Raw genomic sequence first — 21,549 nt, 5'->3', positions numbered from 1 at the left:
TCATGCGTAGCGTCAATATCTGATGAAGTTACGATTTATGGAGAACTGTTGATTTGCTCCAAACCACGAGCTATAAACAGGCCTAATGTACATTTTCTTTTTTTTATATTTGAGACCTTTAAAGGGACAGTTTTATGTGTTTTCCAGGCACATAGTGCCATTTCATAGCAAAACAAGTAACTATGTTAGCTTCAGTTGTTACCAAATATGTCTTAAAGAAGTTTAGTGCCTTGAAATTAGCACTAAACTAATTTCAAGTTAGTTTAGTCTAAAAAATATCCTGCTCTTTCTGAAACTCCACCATCTTATTAAAACCCTTTAGCAACACTTTTACCAGCACTGCACTGAGAAGTAGCTCCTATAATGAGCTCAGCTTATGCTCAGTTCCGCCAGGTGTTTGCTAATTGCTGCTGGCTAGTCTGAAGGAGCTGAGTGAGGGAGACAAGAAGCTCGGAAGCTGCAGCTCTGAGGAGGAGCTGAGTCTTCGAAGGCGGGGATAGGTCCACCAAGGGTGTTTTAAACAGGTTGCCATGGAGATGAAAAGATTTTTCAAGATTTTTCAAACTTTCCTTTCATGGAGTGTTGCCATGAAAGAATCATGGCAACACTCCATGTATGTTTTTGATTAGGGAATAACATTATAACATGATGTAAAGCTCAAAGAAGTCAGTTTTACATGACACTGCCCCTTTAAAAGTAGAAACAATTTATAGAGTCTATTATACGCAACTTGTGTTTTCCCACTTGATAGTTGCCATGACTCCAGTTTGGATTAAACACACCAACCAATAAGCTGTTAGCGTACAAATCCTATGTCGCCATGTTTGTTTTAGTCATTTCCATTATAAAAAAGAAAAAAATATTAAACTTTTTTTTTTTTATGAAACACCTGTAGAGTCTGAACCAACAATACAATTCTTTTTACTTTCACTTACAAAGACTCTCTTGACCGCTTCAGCAGGTTGACTGGAACTGCACACAAGAAGCAATCAGTAATATAATGTTTCCTCCTGTCCGCTGGTTGCTGTAGTTACACCAGAGTCTGTTTATGAGTGACTGATCTGGTATCAGCAGACAACTCCTCCAACGGAAGACTCAGTTTCCGTAATAAGCTTACTGAGTGAGAATCGGGGAAGAAAAGAGAGAAAAACTATGTAAAGCACTTTGAGTTGCCTTGTTGCTGAAAATATGCTATATAAATAAAATTACCTTACTTTACCTTACCTTAAAGCTACAGTATATAACTTTTATAAAATAAAATAAAACACGTTCTTTACCTATTTGATAAAACTTGCTCTTTGTTGTGACAGGAGAATGTAATACACATAACTTTGAAAGAAATCAAACTGCTCTGCCTTCTCCCAGTGCTGACTACAGAAATACACTGTTTGAGCAGAAACAACCAATCACATGTGAGCTGTGTGCTGTTACATTGGGAAAAGGGTTCAGTTGCACCAGAAGTGGACCAAAGATTAGAAGAAGGCCAAAAGTATGACATGTTACTCCGACTTACTGAATCACAATGCAAACGGTGAGAGGGTTTCTCACTAGAGCAACGAGAGGAAGCAGCTTTCTGTTGAGCTACACACTTCTTTCAAAGTGTAGTTTACCATGCTTATTTGTTGAGCAAACAAAAACTGCTTTGAGAAAGTTTTTGTACATTTTGTTCTGTTTTCATTGTAAATCCTGAAGTTTGCTATTTATCTTTTCTTTCTAACCTCACAATGAAGGCATTCTTTACATCTCCTCGGTTTTCTAAAATAACTTTTATTTTTTGCCAAAACTGATTTTAACCAAAAACAAAAAAAAAAAAACTGACGAAAGATGATTTAAGCACACACAAAAAAATCCTTTTTGGCAAAAGATGAGTAAGGCCTTTATTTTAGAAAGGTGATGTTAAAAAAATAGGTCTTTAAAGCTGCAGTTTGTATCTTTACAAAAAAATGTTGTTTTTTTCCCCCATATTTATTAAAACGGTCTGCAGAAATGCACTGCTCCAGATCAAAGCCAACCAATCAGATTCAAGAGGAGGGACTTGACGCTGTCGATCAAGATCGTGTACGCAGTTCAATGTGTTAATGGTGGAAGAACATCTTTCCATTACAGGAAAACCATTTATCCGCCATCATTAATACTTATGCTAACTAGCTTAGCATTGTTGGCACTTTATGTGGTGAACCAGCTGTAGCTCAGCAACGAGCACTTGAGAAAGGGTGAGCAGGAGAGTGGTTGACAGCGCTGGCTCTGATTGGTTGTTTCTGACTGAGTCACACCAGGAAGAATGGAGAGGAGCTATTTTCCCAGATTATCTATCACAACATCATGATGATTTTAACAAATAGCTTTAAGTAAACAGAGTGTCATTAAAGTGTTTCATAACTGGGTCGAGTGTCTCTTTTTTGGAAATCCAAACATGGTCATCCCAACATAACTAAGTGCATCTGACAAGTATATTAATAACAGGTAGCTTTGTTTAGCCTCAAATTGTATTCGTAAATGAAACAAAGAGGTTTAAACCAAAAATACTCCATAGTTTAAAGGTTCTTGACAAAAATTATTTATTTTCATTTAACCTTTAGTTTACCAGGAAAATCCCATTGTGATTAGGAATCCTGGCCAAGACCGGTGGCAGCACACAGACAGATTACAGAACATTCACAACAAAATCAGAAAAAGTTAACACCTTTAAAGATTCCTCCTGAAAATCAGCAGGAATCAGGAAGTGCTCACCTGGATCATGTAGAGCTGAGCGATGCGGTACTCCTCCACGCTCATCGGCATGGGGATCCGGTACTCCTTGATCAGCATGGCTGTGCTGGAACAAAACCGACTCTGCCTTCCTGCGTTCGCGGGGTCCGGAGGTGAGGCTCCTCTCGGTCGGGCTTATCTAACCCAGCAGCATCGTCAGTCAGCGAGGAGGCAGCCGTCTGTCATTTCCCCCGCCTGAGACAGAAAAACAAACGACATTCAGTGTGGGGAGGAAAAAAAACAACAACTCTATAAGGTCCCTTCAGCCTCCGGCTTACTTACAAGCCATAGGAGGAGTTAGCATGCTTGTCTGAGGGATTAAAGCCCTCCATACACAAGCCAACACATCCTGTGTGTGTGCTCCAGCAGATATATTACAAGGTAATCCACTGACCCAGCAGCAGCGCTGAAATCCTCCTGCAACCTAAATCCCAACTCTGTGGCACCAAAGATGCAGCAGCGATGGCACTGAAGGACTAATCTTTGGTGTGACCTCTGCAGGTTCTCTACCACTGCAGTGTGGATGTATTTATCTATCTGATCTGACTTTTATTTAGCAATTTATTAACTGCCTAAAGCTTCGATTAGAGCTGGACAATAAATCTGTAGTAATAATCTACTCAGTTTCTCCAGAACCAAACATAGAGATGCAGCATTCAGCTTCTATGCACCACTAATCTGGAACAAACTTCCAGAAAACCACAAAGCAGCTGAAACACTAAGTTCTTGTGAATCAAGGCTAAAAACCCCACCTGTTTAGAGTTTCTTTTGAACCAAATCAGAGCCAGGAGGCGGGTCTTAGTGCTGTCAATCACAGTCATGTATGTGCTGCTCATAACCTCCCTCTTTCTCTCTGCTACGTTACAGCAGGTTCACCGCAGGAATCCTGAGGCTCGTTAGCATGGCCACCGATTCCACCGATTTCCCTCCATTAGTACGTTTAGCAGCGTTAACATTTTATTGTTGAAATTTTGTATTTTGATTTTGTTTGTTTATTTCGTGATGTCCTTTTGTAATGTTTGTAAAATGTTAAAGTTGCTGAGGCCGTAAATTAGAAATTTGTTTCCATTTTGATTTTGCCTTAAGGTATTTTCTTAAGACTTTATTGTAACTTTTGTGGTGTGAGCCCCAGGAAGATAATAGTCTGCGGTCTAGAGTAATGGGGATCTCTAAATAATCATTTTAAAAAGTACATAAGCATGATTAACAACGCTAAGACCCGCCCCTGGCTCTGATTGGTTGCATTTCTTCAGGTGGCAATAATAGCTTAGGAAGGGGATCGATCTTTCCACAGATTATCTCTCATATTATACTGTCACGACATGCTGACAGTTTTAACAAATCTGTAAAAAAATAAATAAATAAACATTTCTGACAAGTTACACACATTAGCTTTAATGGAGGAGGATAAGAACAATAGAAAGTTTCTGTCAGAACAGCTTCCCAACTTAGATTCTGCTGACCCATGATTCAAATGAATGACCTGGAGGCAACATGTGCTGTGAATTTCCAAGACATAAATAAACTGAACTCAATTAAGCTGAATTAATAACACCCTTCAGCTCATCTAAATTGTTGGCTCATTTTCCTCTTGACACTGTGTGTAATGAATCCAAACATTATACGAGTTTCACTATGCTGAACTGAATCACTGAAATAAATTTGCTGTGCAAAGCTTTTTGATTTATTAAATGTACCCACATGCCTGTGCTATCTGTGTTGATTTAATGTCAAGCTTTTCTTTATGGTATTTTCCAAGAAATTAACAGGAAAACGAACTGAGCATAAAGCTAACACAGAAAATGTTGTTTCTTTCATTCTAAAACAGTCTATGTTTATATTTCTCTTTTCCGATTTCCAATTTTTAGAAATATGGTGGCTGCGATGTGGAAACCAGACAGACAATCTTATAGTGCTTTAGATCTCTGAATGTAAATGACGTACATAAAACGACACTGAGACAAGAAACAGGCTTGTCTCGGTGTCTCAGTCGGTGAGTGTACACTAATCACATCCTTAAGAGGATGGCTTTTTTTTTTTTCTTTCCAGTGATCCAATTACATGTTTTGTTTACACAACCACAGCGGACACTCCCTGCACCGCCATGCTGGAATCCTGACGGTCTGAGTCTCTACAAACCGTCAGGATTCATGATGTGTGTAAAATTCACCAGGAACTGGCTAACAACGAACAACATTTTCTCAGATTTATGGTGACTTTAGAGGAACACACATCACTGTGAAATTGATCTCTCCCTCTTTACAAAATTCCTTTTTTTCCCCTTTGTAATGCCAGAGAAAAATAACCTGAATAAATACAATACATGTTTTATGATGTCATTTATAAAGAAAAAAAAAGGCAAACCCAGTTAATGAAAATGTTTTCTAACTACACTTAAATTTTGTATTTACTGAGATTATGCTGATCTACTATTAAAACTGGTTTGATTTTAAACATTTAAGTGTGTTTTTGGGGGAGAGAGGGAACAAAAATAGCTGAAATCTGGCAAAATAAATATTGGCAATATATTTTTGTTTGTGGCAGTGTTTCGAAAAATTTACTTTTGTTCAGTTTACATCATGTTATAATGTTATTTCATCATCAAAAACATAAATAGAGTGTTGCTTTTATTCTTTCATGCTTGTTTGAGAAATCCTTTAATCTTCCATGGCAACCACTCAGCTGTGCAAAACGCCTGGCTGAACTCAGCCCTGTTTCTACCTCACAGAGCAGCCCTTCCCATGACTCCTCCACTCAGCTCCTTCAGACTAGCCAGCAGCAATTAGCAAATGCCTGGTAGAACTGAGCATCTGCTGAGCTGATTATAGGAGCTACTTCTCAGTGAAATGCTGGTAAAAACATTGTTAAAGTGTTAACAATGTTGTTGTGATGACTTCTTGAAGGTGAAGCTTCAGAAAGAGCAGGAGTTTTTTAAAGAGACAGAGGCCCAATTTCAAGGCATTAAATAGCTAAGTAAACTGTCTTTTAAGTCATATTTGATATTTGGAGCATTTTTGTAACAACTGATGGTAACATAGATACTTAATCGTGCTATAAAACGACACGATCTGCCTGTTAAACACATAATACTGCCCCTTTAAGAGTCTAAGAAAGATCACTTTTGTTTTTAGTAAGGCTTAGCCTATAAAAATTATGTTCTGGGTAAAAACATTTGCTTTAAAAAACAAATGGATAATAATTGTTAAACCCATCATTAAAGATACATTGTTCTTCATTAGCCTAACCAGAAACTCAGACATGCTAGATGTTTTTCTTCTGCATCCATGGAGACGGTTTAATGACTCCCATTGCTAATCTAAAGACACTAACTTCTCAGCTTTGCCTTCCTTCCTCGCCCGTCTATCTGAGCCGAGTTCATCAACCTGCTGCCATGTGAACCAGGTCAGCCAATCACAGACTGAGGAGGAGAGGGGCTCATGTGGAATAACATGCTTAATTAATCTTCAGCAGAGTTGGACACTGGAGTCTAATGGGAAGTGTGTGTAAGGTGTGTGTCTTCATCTGTGCATGATTAGGCAAGACTGTGTGGTAGAGTGGGAGACCATGGAGGGTTTATTCAGCTTCATCAACTCGTCATTTAATGAAAATATTGCTTTAAGTGGCTACAAACGGGCATTTATTGCACTACATTAGTAGCATATTGAGAATCAGATTTGTGGGTGTTTAGTTTTAGATGTTTTCTTAAACAAAAAACAAGAAAAATCTGTGAGAGATAATTTACCAGAAAACAGCAATCGGTGTACATCTACTTTAGTCACGACCTACTAATTCTGATTAAAACTAAAATCAATAGGTAAAATCTCACAGAAAAAGAGAAACCAGAACTGGTCAGAAAAAGGCTTATTGTGGATAGTGCAGAAAAATCAGAAACATAGTTAACCTGATCAGAAATGGAAGGAAGTAACTTGAAATCAGAAGGTGACATAAACCACCGTCAGTCACTTTAAAACTGAGCAAAGAGACAAAAACTACAAAAGAATAAAATCCAGAGGAGACAGAGACTGATATGCAAACTGACAACAGGAACCAATAATTAGAAAGGTACCAAAGTGACCACAGAGTCCCACGGAGTGAATCTAAAGAGACTAAAAACCAGAAGGAAGAAATTCAAACAACCAGAGAGACGGAGCAGAACAAGCAGAGAATAAGAACAGAAAATTGTTACTTCTAAACCATTTTTTACCTTTGTCATCTTTCCTCATTTCATACTTGAAGTTTATACTAAGCGAAGCCACTATTTTTCATATCTGCCATGCTACCATCTACCAGCAGGAGGTGTTATTAGGGTTTTGGTCAGGGGTCATAATCGTCATGATTCATAAAAAATCAACTGGCCCAATCAGGAAATAAAACCAAAAATCAGTGCAAATGGAGTTTACACTTCCATAAAATACAAATACAAATTGAATATTTCCACATTGTTATGGCCATTTATCTATATAACTCAAAAAATAGGGCAAAGAAAAATTAACCAACAGATGTGTAAAACTTAAATCAATTTGAATAACAGGCTGAACTTGTTTGATATCTGGGATCAATTGGGATGGATATATTTTACTTAAAATACCAAAAAAAAAGAAGAAAAACAACTAAAATGATAAAAAAAGGTTCACATTGTCTATAAGTCTTGATCTGGTTCATATTTATTTGAACAGAGAGGAAGCGGTGCAGATGGATGCCCACAAATCAAAAACATTCTTATTACTCCTGAAAATCATTACCTCTATAAAACCCTAACGTCCAGCCTGGACTCTGTGCAAATGGAAGCTGAGAGCTGATGAATAATCAGAGGAAATATTTTCCACTGAGTCCTGGAGAGAACGAAGACCTCCACCCACACGAATGAAGACGGGACGACCGACACGTACGCAGAGGAACACACTGTATTTATAGCCTGTTTATGTCGTTGTTGTTGTTTTTTTTAATGCAAACTGACTTTAATGTTTTATTGACTCCATCAGCTCAACGAGCGGTGAGTCAGCACATCAAACACGGCGGCCTCCATCTACTGAGCCGGACCAAGTGAAGTATGAACCACAAATGAAGGCCAAGGAGTGGGGGGGGGGTTTAATGATCCGTCGAAAATTTAGGAGTTTATCTCCTTTTAAATTGTTTGGACAGCAGATCGGGTATCATGGATGGAGTCGCTTGTCTGGAATGGACAATGGTTCAGATGACGAAGTAAGCAGCAGCTGCATTTTTATTAAAAAAAACAAACCCGAATGATTTTTTTTTTTTCGATTGACATTATGGACTTATTTATAACTTCTTCATCTCCAAATCTTTGGATGCCCATTCTGAAAACTATGGAGTCTAAGATGTAGTGGCCATGTTTTGGTTTCGACATTTTATATTCTGGCTAGTTTCTTATTGATCATTAACTGTGTCTCAAGTGCAAATGTGTGTAAATCCTTGTCTATGTTCCGCAAATGTCGAAAAACACAATTTCGCAATAGTTTCCTTGAAATAAGAAATGAATTAGTAATCAGACATGAATACGCTACTTCACGTGATAAGTAATTAAAAATCACAGCAGTAAACAGCTACGTAAGATTTATTCATAATTCAGCCATGTCTGCGCCCCCCATCCTAAAGCTTTCTATAAGTAAATATTCTTTCACTTTAACATAAGATGTCCAATGCTGCTTGTTCAGTGTCACATGTAGATTACCAAAGGCTAGAGACTCTCAGATCTGTTTTAGTGTATTGGTTATTTAGCAGCGTCGTGTCCCACAGAGTTCACAGCCAAAATCCTTTTAAATAACATCAAATTAGCATAGAACCCAATTACATTTTACTTGATGTAGCTGGATTAAAACCCACACCACTGTTATTTTTAAGCTGCAGATGTAAAAGGAGTCGGGGACACTGATTTTGGCTATCCTTGGCTGGTAGGCTTCTTGGATTAATCTGTTTCTGTCTGTAAGGTGAGAGGCTGAGGTGGGACACAGAGCAGGCCACGATTTTCTTCAAATATGACTTTTACAATATATTCTGAAAAGGTCCACATTCTGCATCCTGAGCTTCAAATCTCAGCCAAATAGGGGCAATCAGAAAATCAGAAAAAAAAATATTGGCTTCAAAGTACCTGATGCAGAAGGCGACTTTGTCTCAAATGTAATAAAGAAAAATTCTAATTAAGTTCAGACTTGCAGGGTTAGGTATGCGAGAGTAAAGTTGAATATTAGGAGAATGAAGTTGTAATTTTATGAGAATTCTTCTACAAATAGTAATTGAAAGATAAAATGAGGAAGTTGAACATCTTGTGAAGTTATGCTTTGGTATCGATTTTCCAAATAAGGAAATACTTCATTTTTTAACACATCAGCATCAAATTATTATCAGTAGCAAGACTAAACAAGTTAGTCGAGTCAGATCCTGTTAAATAAAAGCTTTGTTCTCATTTTACAACTTGTTTGCATCCTAGTAACTACTATGACTTTATTCTCGAAACTTAAAACAATGAAAATCTCTTAGTCTGGCTGTAATACACCGTCGTAGTACAACAATGAGGCAAAGCTTAAATTTAACCTACTACATTCGGCTGAGGATGATGAGTCAGAAACACATTTCCAAACAGCTTTTTCATGAATGCAAATGAGCTTCCAAACACTGAGGAAAAATACCACACATCCTCATGGAGTCATTTTCCTGTAGTGAAGACTTGGCTCAGAAAAGATCCCTCAGTCAGAATCTAACCATGGCTCCATTCAGTCAGTTTGTTTCAGCCTCACTGAATGATATTAAAATCAACATAATTTGAAAACATCAGTCTGTGTGATCGATCGATTGTAACGTTTCAGTAAACATACTTATTTTTGTCTGGTGCTGAACGACTAATCATATTAATCGTGATGAATCAACTATTGAAATAATTCTCAACTAACTTGGTAATCGATTAGTCGTTAACTAACTAGACTCAAAAAAAGGTACCGGTAATTTGCTGAATTATATTTTAAAAAATTTATATAAATATGTTCTTTCCAGAAATCTTGAAGTGGCATAGCTTTGGCTTCACTTGGTCCAAGTTCTAAAAAAAAAAAAAAAACATTTTACGGCATTTTAGGCAGCAACATTTTATTTTCTTATTTTAAAAAATTTTAAAAATACATTATTTTTGTAATTCTGATTAATCAATTAATCGTCAGAATGATCAATGGAATAATAGATTACTAAAATAACCAATAGTTGCAGCCCTAATAGATTCAAATGGAAATGACAGAAAGGTTAACCAGAGACAGGAAAGAAAAAAGGGAGAAAAACAAAGTATTAGAGAACAGAAAAGAAAAAACCCACTTAAGGAAAGTCATTGAGCGATGCTGGACACAGGCGATGAGGAAAAAGATCAATCTTGCTGGAATTTTGCACAAAAAATTGAGGAACCTGAAGCAAAAAATGCTAAGAAAATCACAGCTGAATCTGTTACGTTGATCAGACCTGGTTCTGTTGGATCTGGTTGTTTTTATATCTTGTGCTGAACCACATGACCGGCTGAGGTCATGTGGTTGGTCTCTGATCAGCCAATCAGAGACCAACTGTGGGAAACGAGTCACTTCATCCAAAACAATAAGAAAACGTATTCCCCCTACATTTGTTTTTCTATGAGACAGAAAGAAATTAAATATCCTTCTAGATAAACCTATCCCCAATGAATTTGAATTTAATAGAAATAATTATTTCACGTTTATTAATCAAATGCTGTAATATTCTAAAAGCGTTGTGGACTTTGTGGAAAATGGCTTGTTGGAAATAATTTGACATGCACTAACATATCCAGATTACATTTCTTTTGAAAATAACACTTAAAGACATTCATATCTTGAAGGATCAGGGCGCCAGTTGTGTTGGAAACTAGGTTGCTATAACAACACCAAAAATGTCCCTCACCAATATTTCGAAGACACTTTGTGGACGAAAGGTCAGTTTGTGCATCTTACTACAGACACAAAAATGAAACTAACAACTAAGAAACATGGAGAATCTCAAATTCTCCATTTGAGAATCTCAAATTTGACATTCTCAAACTTAAATTGAGATCTATCTCAGCAGATAAATAGGTAGATAAGGTGCATTAGAAGCTTTCTCTTCTTTTAAGGTAGCTAAAAGCGTGACAGAAAAAACTGGCAGTATTTAGTTCATTTGTTCATATCAAGGCTTTCTGATTAAAAACACTGATCTGTTCCTAGAAGCTCTTTTGTAAAGGAATTCAAATCGGGGCTAATACAAAGAGAAAATCTAACAACATTAGATTCTGAGAAGGCTTTCATAAACCGTTTGCTAAAAAATAAAAAACTCCAAGGGCATTTTAACAGATGTAGCTCTGCATATACGCAAATAAATATCCAGCAAAAGATTCAGCCTGCTACCCGGCAAAAGCATTAATTCCTTGAATTGCCACTTTTCTCTGCTGCAAGATTTATATCTCTGTTATCTTCATAAATCTCTGCAGTGGATTTTTTGCTCATTCCTCTTTGCAGAAAACCTGAATCTCAGTCAGAATGGATGTCCTGAGTCTGTAAATGTCAACCTACAAGCCTACAAGAGATGGAAAGTCAGATCTACCTCTGGACATGAACATGCCTTCATCTAAACCGGTTCATTGTAGATCTTGATGAATGTTTATGTGTTTGGTTCTATGCCGACTCAATAAGGATGGAGTGTGCAAGGTGGTCTGTCGTGTTAATAATCTGCCACACATAATGTTTTACATGAAGTCTAAAAAGTTACATTTCAGTACCATCTGACAAATTCAACCTTCTTCCACATTACATTTCCCTACATGGCTTGTAAGACTCTATATTGCTTTCTGTCAGGAACTCTTCCAAAATAAAAGCCAGATTAATTGAAGCGCACGCCTAATACTTCTGTCAACAGATTCTCGTACTTGAGGTGGGCCTCTCACGCTCTGATTGATTCATTCGTGTCCCAGCCTGACTGGGGATGAACCGGCCGTGGTTTTACCCGGTTCATCTCCAGTCAGGCCTGGCCAGATTCATCTCCATTTGCAAATCCTCGTCTTTTGGATCAATTTGATTGGCTGCAGACTGCATTTGTTATTTGGCCCGTGGTAATTGGCGAGATGCTGAGGTGCAAATTGATAATTCCAGTGTAAATTCTTGCGGTCCGAACCTCAATTGTGGTGGAAAAGCGCATACACCGTCAACTGGAAGGAGCAACATGGAACGGACAAATGTACCGAGAGATTTCAGAGGAACTGGCATCCCCAGGGTGAACACGCAAATGGCATCATCAGAGCATCGACCACAGCTCTGCATTTAATGTCTGCATAGAACCACACCAGCACTTAGCCCGCACCAACGGGCTAAGGGCTTAAGGGGACAATCTTGTCTTGATAGGTTCAAAGTCTTATTATATTATTTCCATAGTGAGATAAAAGAAAAGCTTAAAGGGGCAGCATTATGTAAAGTTGACTTTGAGCTTTTAATCATGTTGTAATGTTATTTTCTCATCAAAAACATACCTGAGTGTTGCTTTGTTTCTTTCATGCACGTTTGAGAAATCCTTGGCAATATCCATGGCAACCACTCAGCTGTTTAAAACGCCCGGCTGGACCTAGCTCCACCTCCGAGGATGAAGCTCCTCCTCGGAGGTGCAGTTTACAAGTTTCTGCTTCACAGAGCAGCCCTCCCCTGTGGCTCCCCCTCTCAGCTCCTTCAGACTAGCCAGCGGCAATTAGCAAACACCTGGTGGAACTGAGCATCTGCTGAGCTCATTATAGGAGCTACTTTTCAACACTAGTAAAAATGTTGTTAAATGGTTAAGAGGAGCCAGGTTGTGATGACTTCCTGAAGGCGGAGTTTCAGAAAGAGCAGGAGTTTTTAAAGAGACAGAGACCCAATTTCAAGGCAATAAATTACAAAGTCATACTTATTTTAAGTTTTATTTGATGTACCTAGCATTTTTATAAAAGCTGAAGGTAACATAATTATGCTTTAAATGGCTCTATTGGCCTGGCAGACACATAATAATACTGTTTCTTTAAAAAGTTTCTTTCTAAAGAAACCCAGCGGGCTGCATCGAGTCATCGACTTGCAACATTTCGCAAATTTGTATTAGTAAAAACAAAAAAGTAAATGAAAACCATGTGTCGTTTTGTTTTTTTTCTCCCCACTGTTATGCACTACTACTTTTGCTCACACAAAATCCCAATGAAAAACATTGAAGATTGTGGCCGCAAAGAAAAAAATAATGCAAAAAAGTCAAAAGGAAAATGATGAAATAAAAAATGTTCAAAGCGCTTGAGAAGCATGAAAGCATAAAGTACAGCCTGTTCACGTTCACATGGATTCTATGGGAACCATTTTTCTCCAACATTGCAGCAGGACGTGCAGCAGCCGGATTTCTGAGTGGGATTCATGATCTCACAGTTTGCTGCACCACCAGGATTCATCTGGTCGACTCGCTCGGCATATGGAGGAGTCGTGCTGCTTTAACAAGATCCCCTGACTGGATTTGTCTCTGCATTTGTTAATCACAACACACAAGCCAGAAGGGCCGAATGACTCAGACAACATATGCAACAAGTAAACCAAGAGAGACAGGCAGGCTGGTGATTTTTTCTTTTTTTTTTTTGCATGGCTTTACAAAATACAGCCAGATCTCGTACAGCCAATTTGCCCAAAGTTGAAATGCAAACGCAGGTTTTCTAAATCCTCTCTCTGTTCCGTGTAGTAATAAATATAGTATTTGATTATTTATTTCCACACTTGGCATCAGGACTGAACCGAGTTTGCAGCAGATCACTACTCACTGCTTGACAGGAGCATTAAAATAAAGCCTCGATTACGTATGTTTGCTTAAAAAAAAGGAAATAATTCCCATTTTTTGGATGTATAGAAAGTTAGCTACACTGCCAAGTAAAAATAAAATACCAAGCAATCATTTCATTCAATTATTCCAGCCAATTAAAAGAATCAGAAATATATATTTGATATTAACTCAGATCCTGCCAAAAGGAAACTTTTTTCCCAGAATTGCAGTTTAATTCAGACGTTTTTGCATCTCATGAGGAGATTAAATTCACTTGCAAAACGCAGCGGCTAGATATTTCAATTCTGTCAAATGCGAGTCTGTTGCTTCACCTCCTCCTCCACACACCTGCCACATCTCAGGAGAGGATGACTACAGCCCCACCACCTGCAGGTTGCTGTCAGAGCGCTCTGAGTCCAACAGGCAGCAGCGTGTCGTTTATTTTCACACGAGAAGGAAGCAGGGATGAAATTTCCGACCGAAGCAGATCTTTCGGGTGAAAGAAATGTTTTACCTCTGGGCTGCTGGATGGATCCACATGCAGGGTGAAGAGCGAGGGGAGTGCTGCAGATCCTGATCCCAGCAAGACTCCTCGGCTCATGTGGCGGCGGCTCCCCACCACATCCCGGCCCCTCGGTAAAGCTCGAAGTGCCCTCAGCTTAACAAAATCCAAGAGCTTTAGATTCTGCCTCTCCTCCACCTCTCTTCATTCTCTCTCTCTCTCTCTGTTCTGCTGTCCTCCATCAGCTGTCCCCACCTCCTCATCACAGAGGGAGCTCAGTTACCATGGCGACGCGTGAGGCTGGAGCCCGATTGGCGATGGTTGTTGTGATGCAGCGGGTTTGGCGGCGCGGCCCCACCAGATTGATTGCCTTTTCAGCGGGGACGGTTGCGTAACGCCGAGCCAGAATCAGCAGATATGATGGAATTTATACTCGGTGATAAAAAAACAACAGAGCTTCTGCTGTTTCACTGTAAATCGCAGCTTTTAAGGTAATTAATGAAGATATCTGAGAGGCTCAAGAAGATCTTGTAGTATGAGTAGATCCTACTTTTATTTTAAATCATAAAAGCCACCTTGGGCATTTCTTTTGAAAAAGTATGTCAGTTAAGGAAGCAGCATAAATGTGTTTTCCAAGCACAGTGTCAAGTAACTATGTTAACTTCAGCTGTTATAAAAATGCCATATATATATATAGAAATTCACAAACTTCTATATAAAAATCTCTCTCTATATATATATATATAGAAATTTGACTTCCTAATTTAACTCTTTGAAATTGGGCCTCTGTCTCTTTAAGAAGCTCCTCCTCTCTGAAACTCCGTCTTCAGGACATCATCACAACATGGCTCCTCTATTAACCCTTTAATAACGTTTTTACCAGAGTTGCACTGATCAGTAGCTCCTATAATGAGCTCAGCAGATGCGCTGTTTCACCATGTGTTTGCCAATTGCTGCTGGCTAGTCTGTAGGAGCTGAGAGGGGTTTTTCTCAATTGAGGACAGTTTGAAAAAAATGTCAATGTTACGACGAAGCAGAAGTTGTGTTGAGCTGACTGAGGAAACAGAAGTAAACACAACACCGGTGGTGGAACAGGTGGGTGATGGTAATTTTGCTTCTTTGTTATATATATATATATATATATATATATACATATATATATATATATATCATATATAATTTTTTATTTTTTTTATATATGTGTGTGTGTGTGTGGTTTCTGTTCTTATCAGTTTAATATCTGATATGTCTCCACTGGGGACTGTATATTAAATTGATTTTTGAAACACACACACATTTTTATTTTATTTATTATTTATTTATTTTTCTTTTATTGTTTGTAGCTGATTTTTTCCCAGTAGACAACAGAGTGGAGTCGCCTAAAGTATAAGAGTGGTGTTTGTGAAGTTATACAGTCCAAAATTGATAGCAGTAATTCTGGATTACTGAAAATTTAGCTCCAACTTAAATAGTTAGCCAGCAAGCTAAACTATTAGCTTTAAAGTACATATTTAGCTTGGAAGACACATTTGTAGCTAGCAAGTTAAATTCTTAACAGTTATGATGACACCAATGTCCTCTTGTACTAATTAACTATCTTGTATAAGTAACAATTGAAGGGTTTTGATTTCAACTTGCTTGCTAGCTAATTGTTTAGCCGGTTAGCTAAATACTGAGCTTAAGGCTAAATATTTAGCAAAACTTAGACTGCTTCAAAAATACACCAGTCCACTAGTGGTGATAAATAGACAGTGGATGGATGGAACTACGCTGAAGATACAGAGTTTAAAGTGAAGAAAATCTTAAATATAAAATTTCTCAAAAATTGTTCACATCTACAGGCTGAATGTAGGGATTTTTTTAACAACATTTATGCATAAAATAATAAAAGAACATTATAGTGCCAACTTTTGGAAAACATGGAGTAAAGAGAAAAGTAAGAAAGACACTAGTTTTTAAAGGTTGAGTCTGCCTGGAGTCAATGTTAATGTTAATTCCATCCATCCATCCATTTTCTTGCACCCTTTTTCCCTCAGTGGGGTCGGGAGGGTTGCTGGTGCCCATCTCCAGCCAACGTTTCGGGCGAGGGGCGGGGTACACCCTGGACAGGTCGCCAGTCTGTCGCAGGGCAACACAGAGACACACAGGACACACAACCATGCACACACACACTCATACCTAGGGGCAATTTGGAGAGGCCAATTAACCTGACAGTCATGTTTTTGGACTGTGGGAGGAAACCGGAGTACCCGGAGAAAACCCACGCATACACAGGGAGAACATGCAAACTCCATGCAGAAAGACCCCAGGCCGGGAATCGAACCCAGAACCTTCTTGCTGCAAGGCAACAGCTCTACCAACTGCGCCACTGTGCAGCCAGCGTTAATGTTAATTATTAATTAGTATAAGACTCGTCCTTGTGATACTTTCAAATGTCAATATTAACAGTTTACAGTTTCTTTCATGAGGCAGTAATAAAAGCAGTAATTAAAACCTTGCCTCAGTTCTTTTTAAACTCATTCAAATGTTTGCTGACTGAGCCCTGAACCAGTGAGATGCACCGAGGATGTTAGCATCCTGGGTGTCGTCCTTCATCGTGCCATAGTTTTTAGGTGCGACGGCAGCGGAGTGCTGCTTCAGAGCCGCATGCAACCAAGTCACATCTGCAGCTTTGGTGATTATGCACGACGTTTGCAGGGCGTTGTGACCGTCCTGCCTTTCCTGCTGCGAGTCTCAGCCACAGAATTTGAATGAGACTTCCGAGATCACACGTGAAGTCAGGTGCTCTCCCTCATAGGTGAACATCGTTTTGATCGTTGCGCTCCACAGAATATTCTACATGCTGCAGAGTTTGATGTTCATGGACTGTCGGGGTGAGCAGGTATCAGTAGGTCTCTGTTTGACAGGAGTTTGCTGTTAACACCAAAAACACTCATCATTCTGTGAACTATCACACAGATTTCTTGTCATATTACAGACAAGTTAACCATAGTTTCCCGTTGAAATCTTTTAAGACTTAAATAAGGTCTAATGTGACCGTTAAAGATGGATAGCAGCACCACCAGCAACCATGCAGGGAAAATGGATTGATGAAAGGATTTTAAATTGCATCATCATCATAATAATAATAATAATAATAATAATAATAATTCTCTGCTCTCCATCCATCCTGTGCATGAAGCCTGCTGATGTGTGCTAACCGAGGAGCTGCAAGCCGAGGATAAGCTCCATGACTCACGTGTCATTAATTACACCCAGCCTGCACGCCTCGGTGGGCTTTTAGTTAAAAATATCCCACCTGCAGCCAAACTGGATCCATAGGGGATTGTGCAGCTGTCAGTTTGTCTTTAACACTAGCTGAGCATAAAATTGCGCAAATTGAAATGACAAAAATAAAATGTCTTAATGGAAACACACCAATTTCAGAAAAACTTTTATTTTATTTTATTTTATTTTTTTTGTGGTGGTGGTTTTTCAGCCATATGGAAACAGATGTATTTCACAAAACTGCAATGGAAGCACTTTTTTGCATCACATGAGTCACGTGAGCAACAGCCAGATTTTACTACAGGTGAAAACAACGAAGAGAGGAAGTAGTAGAAAGAAGATGGTTTGTTTCTGTGGTTTTAGTTTGTTTGTTTGTTTGTTTTTCCCGGGCTCCAGAGCTCTGACAGCATGGCACAGTTTGTAAAAGGTTTTGTCATTAAAAGCGGTGAATCCTTAGCTCTTCTGTAAAATGGCTGACTACAATATCCCCCAAAACGCCACATAACTAGCACCTCCCATATTGAGGTTTGTCACTATAAAGCAGACGCCGACGTGCTTCGTGATGGTCAAATTAAGAATCTCATGTAGCCATTTACAGTGGTAGATGCCATGTTTTTTTAACAACTTATCGCGTGAACTAGTTTATACACGCGATTTTAATTACATTCGTACTTTATGGAAACACAGCAACAACGAAGTTGTGTTTTTCTCCAACATTAGCGGAATCAACTTTGTTTATTCTTTTATTACCCTAAGTTCAAACGTTCAATGTAGACAAATATTTGTGCACATGGGTCATGTTGCAGCAGGCGGCCTCCCGGTCCTCCTTCGAGCAGCTGGTGTCCAGCTCTCACGGCGGGAAGCGACGTGTCCTCTGCCCGGCGCGCGCCCTGCCTTTATCTGAGCATCAGCAGACCGGCGCTAACAGAATCACTCCAAACGCCAGCAACAGCAACAACATCTGCTGTTAATTTGTGATCTTGTCAAGCGCACCTTCCCTTACCAGGCTCTGCTGTTACTCATCATTCCGCCGCTCCGGCCCGCCGGACGCCCCCCGCTCGCGCCTGTGATGTAACTAACGGCATTTATCGACGCCGCGCTGCGGCGGGTGTTCGATTACGGCCTCGCTGGAAAGCCGTATTTATATATTAAATCAATTCATTGTTGCACAGCAAGACAGGTCACTTGGGTTCAATGTAATTTTAGCTGCAGAGCTGGAGATTGCATTTCCTGTGAACCTGCTGCACTTAGATGCAACTTTGAGGGTTTTTTTATTGAAAAAAAAAAAAACTGTTCGGAAAAGGTCAAAACTGAAATGGCTCAGTAACAAGAGTGGCCATGAAACAATGAAATTCATCTAACAAATATGACCTTGCAAAAGTATTAATTTCCCTTGTATTTCATTATTTTTGTAATTGATTATTCTGACAATCAATTAGTCGGATAGAGAAATGTTCACTTTTTGCACATTTTTCAATTAACCACTTAAGCATTTTTTATACAATATTAAAAATACGTTAAAATAAGCAATAAAATAAACAAACAATTAAGCAACTTTTTATTGTCTAAAATGCAATAACTGCATTCCTTTAGTGAACACTTGTTTATTTGTATTAAAGGATGCATCTGGAACTAAAAAGTACTTCTAACATCGACGTGAAGAGCTCGGCCCTTTCTGTTTGACCCAACATCAAATCAGTGTAGCGATGATCTGTTGACTTTTATTTAGATCAACTAATTAATAATTGAATAGTAAAATGTAATTCATAGGAGATATTTTGTTTGTATAGAAGCTAAAACTGCCATTTGAGTTCTGGGTAGAACATTTACAGACAAAAAAAAAGTTCTTTTTTAATCTTAAATGCAAAATGTATATAACTTTTGTACAGTTTTGGCTTAATTAGTGCTCCGTATATGTTGTGCTTTCAAGCAAATGGTCTTTTTGAATCTGTGTGCTCTAGTTAATGATTACTTGATTGTTAAATTAGTTGAAAATTATTTCAATAAATCAATTCATTGAAGAGCAGAGGAGATGAACACCTTTTCAGGTAACAGCTGCTCTTGTTCATTCAGACAAGAAAGTCAAACATCAGGATCTTACATGTTTACATCTGAAAGCATATTGATGTCAGTTTGACACGGCTGTGAAATATTTTCAGATAATTAAAAAAAACTTCCAAATCAGATAAAAATAACCAGAGTTAACACAACGAGCTGCTTTTAATAATGATTTCTATTATCAAGGGGAAGATTTAAAAGATTTCCAAACAAACCTGGCTCTATGTAATCATCTCAAATAGTGTTCAACTTTCCAGAGATTGATCCCAGTGACAGTCGAAGTCGGCACCAGCTCGCTCACGTGACCTCTGACCCACCCTGCGGTCTGGAACAGCTGGTCTGAACTAAATAATTAGGAGGTAAAAATAAGTCTGAGCAGAGCAGCTGCAGCTAAAACACAATCCCTATGTAACCTCGGGGAGAATACTTCTGCAGGTCGAAGGTCGGCGTAAGTAAAAAAAAAAAATAAAAGAAAATAAAAATAAAAACGGCTTGGAGCTACGGGTGTGAGACAATCCCACTAACCTGAAGTTCATCTCATGCACCGACCGCCGTCCTTCAGCCGAGCTCAGACTCCAAACGCTGGTTTCTGTCTTAGCAATGAAGCTGAGACAGAAACCAGCTGCATGACTTCAGAGCAGAAGGACTGTGTTTAAAAAAAAGAGAGAAAAAAAGCAGAAGATAAGTTTTGAAATAACTTCCTTCCTCAATCAATCAARAGAGCAAGAATTGTAGCGTGCACGGCACATATTAGGAGATGTGTTGTGATTTGAGTCTGACACCAGCTGGGAGGACACCATGGATGTTCACCTACAGATAATGTGACCATCTGACCCGGTCAAAACGTCACAGCATGGGAGGAAGCTTTAAAAAATAAAAAAATCTAGGCAGCAAATGAGGAGCGTGGTCCTGACGTGACAGCTCAATGATGAGAGAGAAGGCGCTAATTTTAGCTCGGTGGGGTGAGGGTGGGGGTAGGAGGGGGAGCTGCCTGTGACATTTCGATTGTATTGCTTTAGTATATTTTGGCAAATGACGGTGATGCATCACTGTCTGCGGAGGGAGGGGAAGGCCGATCGGGGTTGTCGCTGCTCTCACGGGCCTCTTGGTGTTGTTGAGTTAAATGTTCCTAGCGTGTGAAATTCACTGGAATTAGATCAACAGCAGACGGCTACAGCTACACAGGCACTGAAGAAACGTCTGTTGGCCACTCAGAGAGCGTCTGTCTACCTGCTACATTTGTAAGCATTTTGGCCTTTCATCTACACTAGCGGTTCTGAACGTGGGTGGTACCGCCCCCCAGGGGGCGTTCAGAGGACGGCAGGGGGCGCTGGCGGACATTTTTACAAAAGGGGGGCGCTGGGATGCCTCTGGGGGGCGTTTGGTCCAAGGTAAACTTTACACCTTATATGTACAACAATACCAGATTAGACTTTGAGCAACTTGCTAAAACTGCATTGTGTAACATTAAAACATGCCTGACTACAACTGTATCGATGGCAGCTCTTCTTTTATTCAGTATTTGTAGCTTTTGGGGCAGCTCCGCTCCTGCTACTAGTAGCTTCACCGCATCAGTTCAGTGTTACACCGGCTGATGAAGTTGCTGTGATTCACTTTGTCTGGCATTTTTGTACATATGTTTTGGCAGTTCTGTGATCATGTCAAAGCAGCAACTTATATTGAAAAGTGTTTTATTTCCGTTTGAAAGCTGCCCGCTTCCATGGAAGGACAACAGAAAATCGCTCTTACAAACCTGACTTTGTATCACTCTGAAAAATGAACCCATTTAAATAAAGAAATCCCCCCATGGGGATACCATGATAGAGAGCGTTCATTTTATAGCATTAACATGGTGCTGTAAGTGGTCCGGTATGAAACGGGGGTGATAGAACAACACAGCACTTTCAATAGTCAGAATACCGAAATTGTTTCCATTGTTTCCATTGTTTTAAAAGGCAGCAGTCTGCCTTTTCCCCATCGATATGTTTACTGAAAGCTGCGCACCATAGGTGGTTAAAAAAAATAAAAAATGGCGCGCACATTGCGCAAAACTCTGAAACAGGAGAAGCGGGACATAAAACAGAGCGACAAACTAGATGTGAATTATGGCATAAAAACAGAGAATCCGACTCTGAACAGTGAAAAATCAACACATGATGTGAAACACATGACGATTAGGCGGC

At 39.1% G+C, this 21,549-nt stretch overlaps 1 protein-coding gene across 5 annotated transcripts in view; it reads right to left on the bottom strand.

Annotated features, from left to right (window-relative positions):
• Nucleotides 1-21,549, bottom strand: part of pitpnm2 (phosphatidylinositol transfer protein, membrane-associated 2) — a 63,970-nt gene that overhangs the window by 31,586 nt on the left and 10,835 nt on the right. For 2 of the 5 annotated variants that reach the window (XM_008423355.2, XM_008423356.2), the window contains exon 2: nt 2,731-2,943. In XM_008423355.2, coding sequence (XP_008421577.1) covers nt 2,731-2,808 — 78 coding nt within the window. In that variant the 5' untranslated portion in view covers nt 2,809-2,943. Of the gene's footprint in view, nt 1-2,730; nt 2,944-3,030; nt 3,052-14,053; nt 14,256-21,549 lie in introns of those variants that run through there. The other 3 variants (XM_008423354.2, XM_008423358.2, XM_008423357.2) reach the window with 3 other exon arrangements.

This window comes from Poecilia reticulata, linkage group LG12 (assembly GCF_000633615.1).
Source record: "Poecilia reticulata strain Guanapo linkage group LG12, Guppy_female_1.0+MT, whole genome shotgun sequence".
Classification (NCBI taxonomy): domain Eukaryota; kingdom Metazoa; phylum Chordata; class Actinopteri; order Cyprinodontiformes; family Poeciliidae; genus Poecilia; species Poecilia reticulata.
Note: the sequence above shows the minus strand (reverse complement) of the source record. Positions and strands in the feature narration are given on the sequence as shown.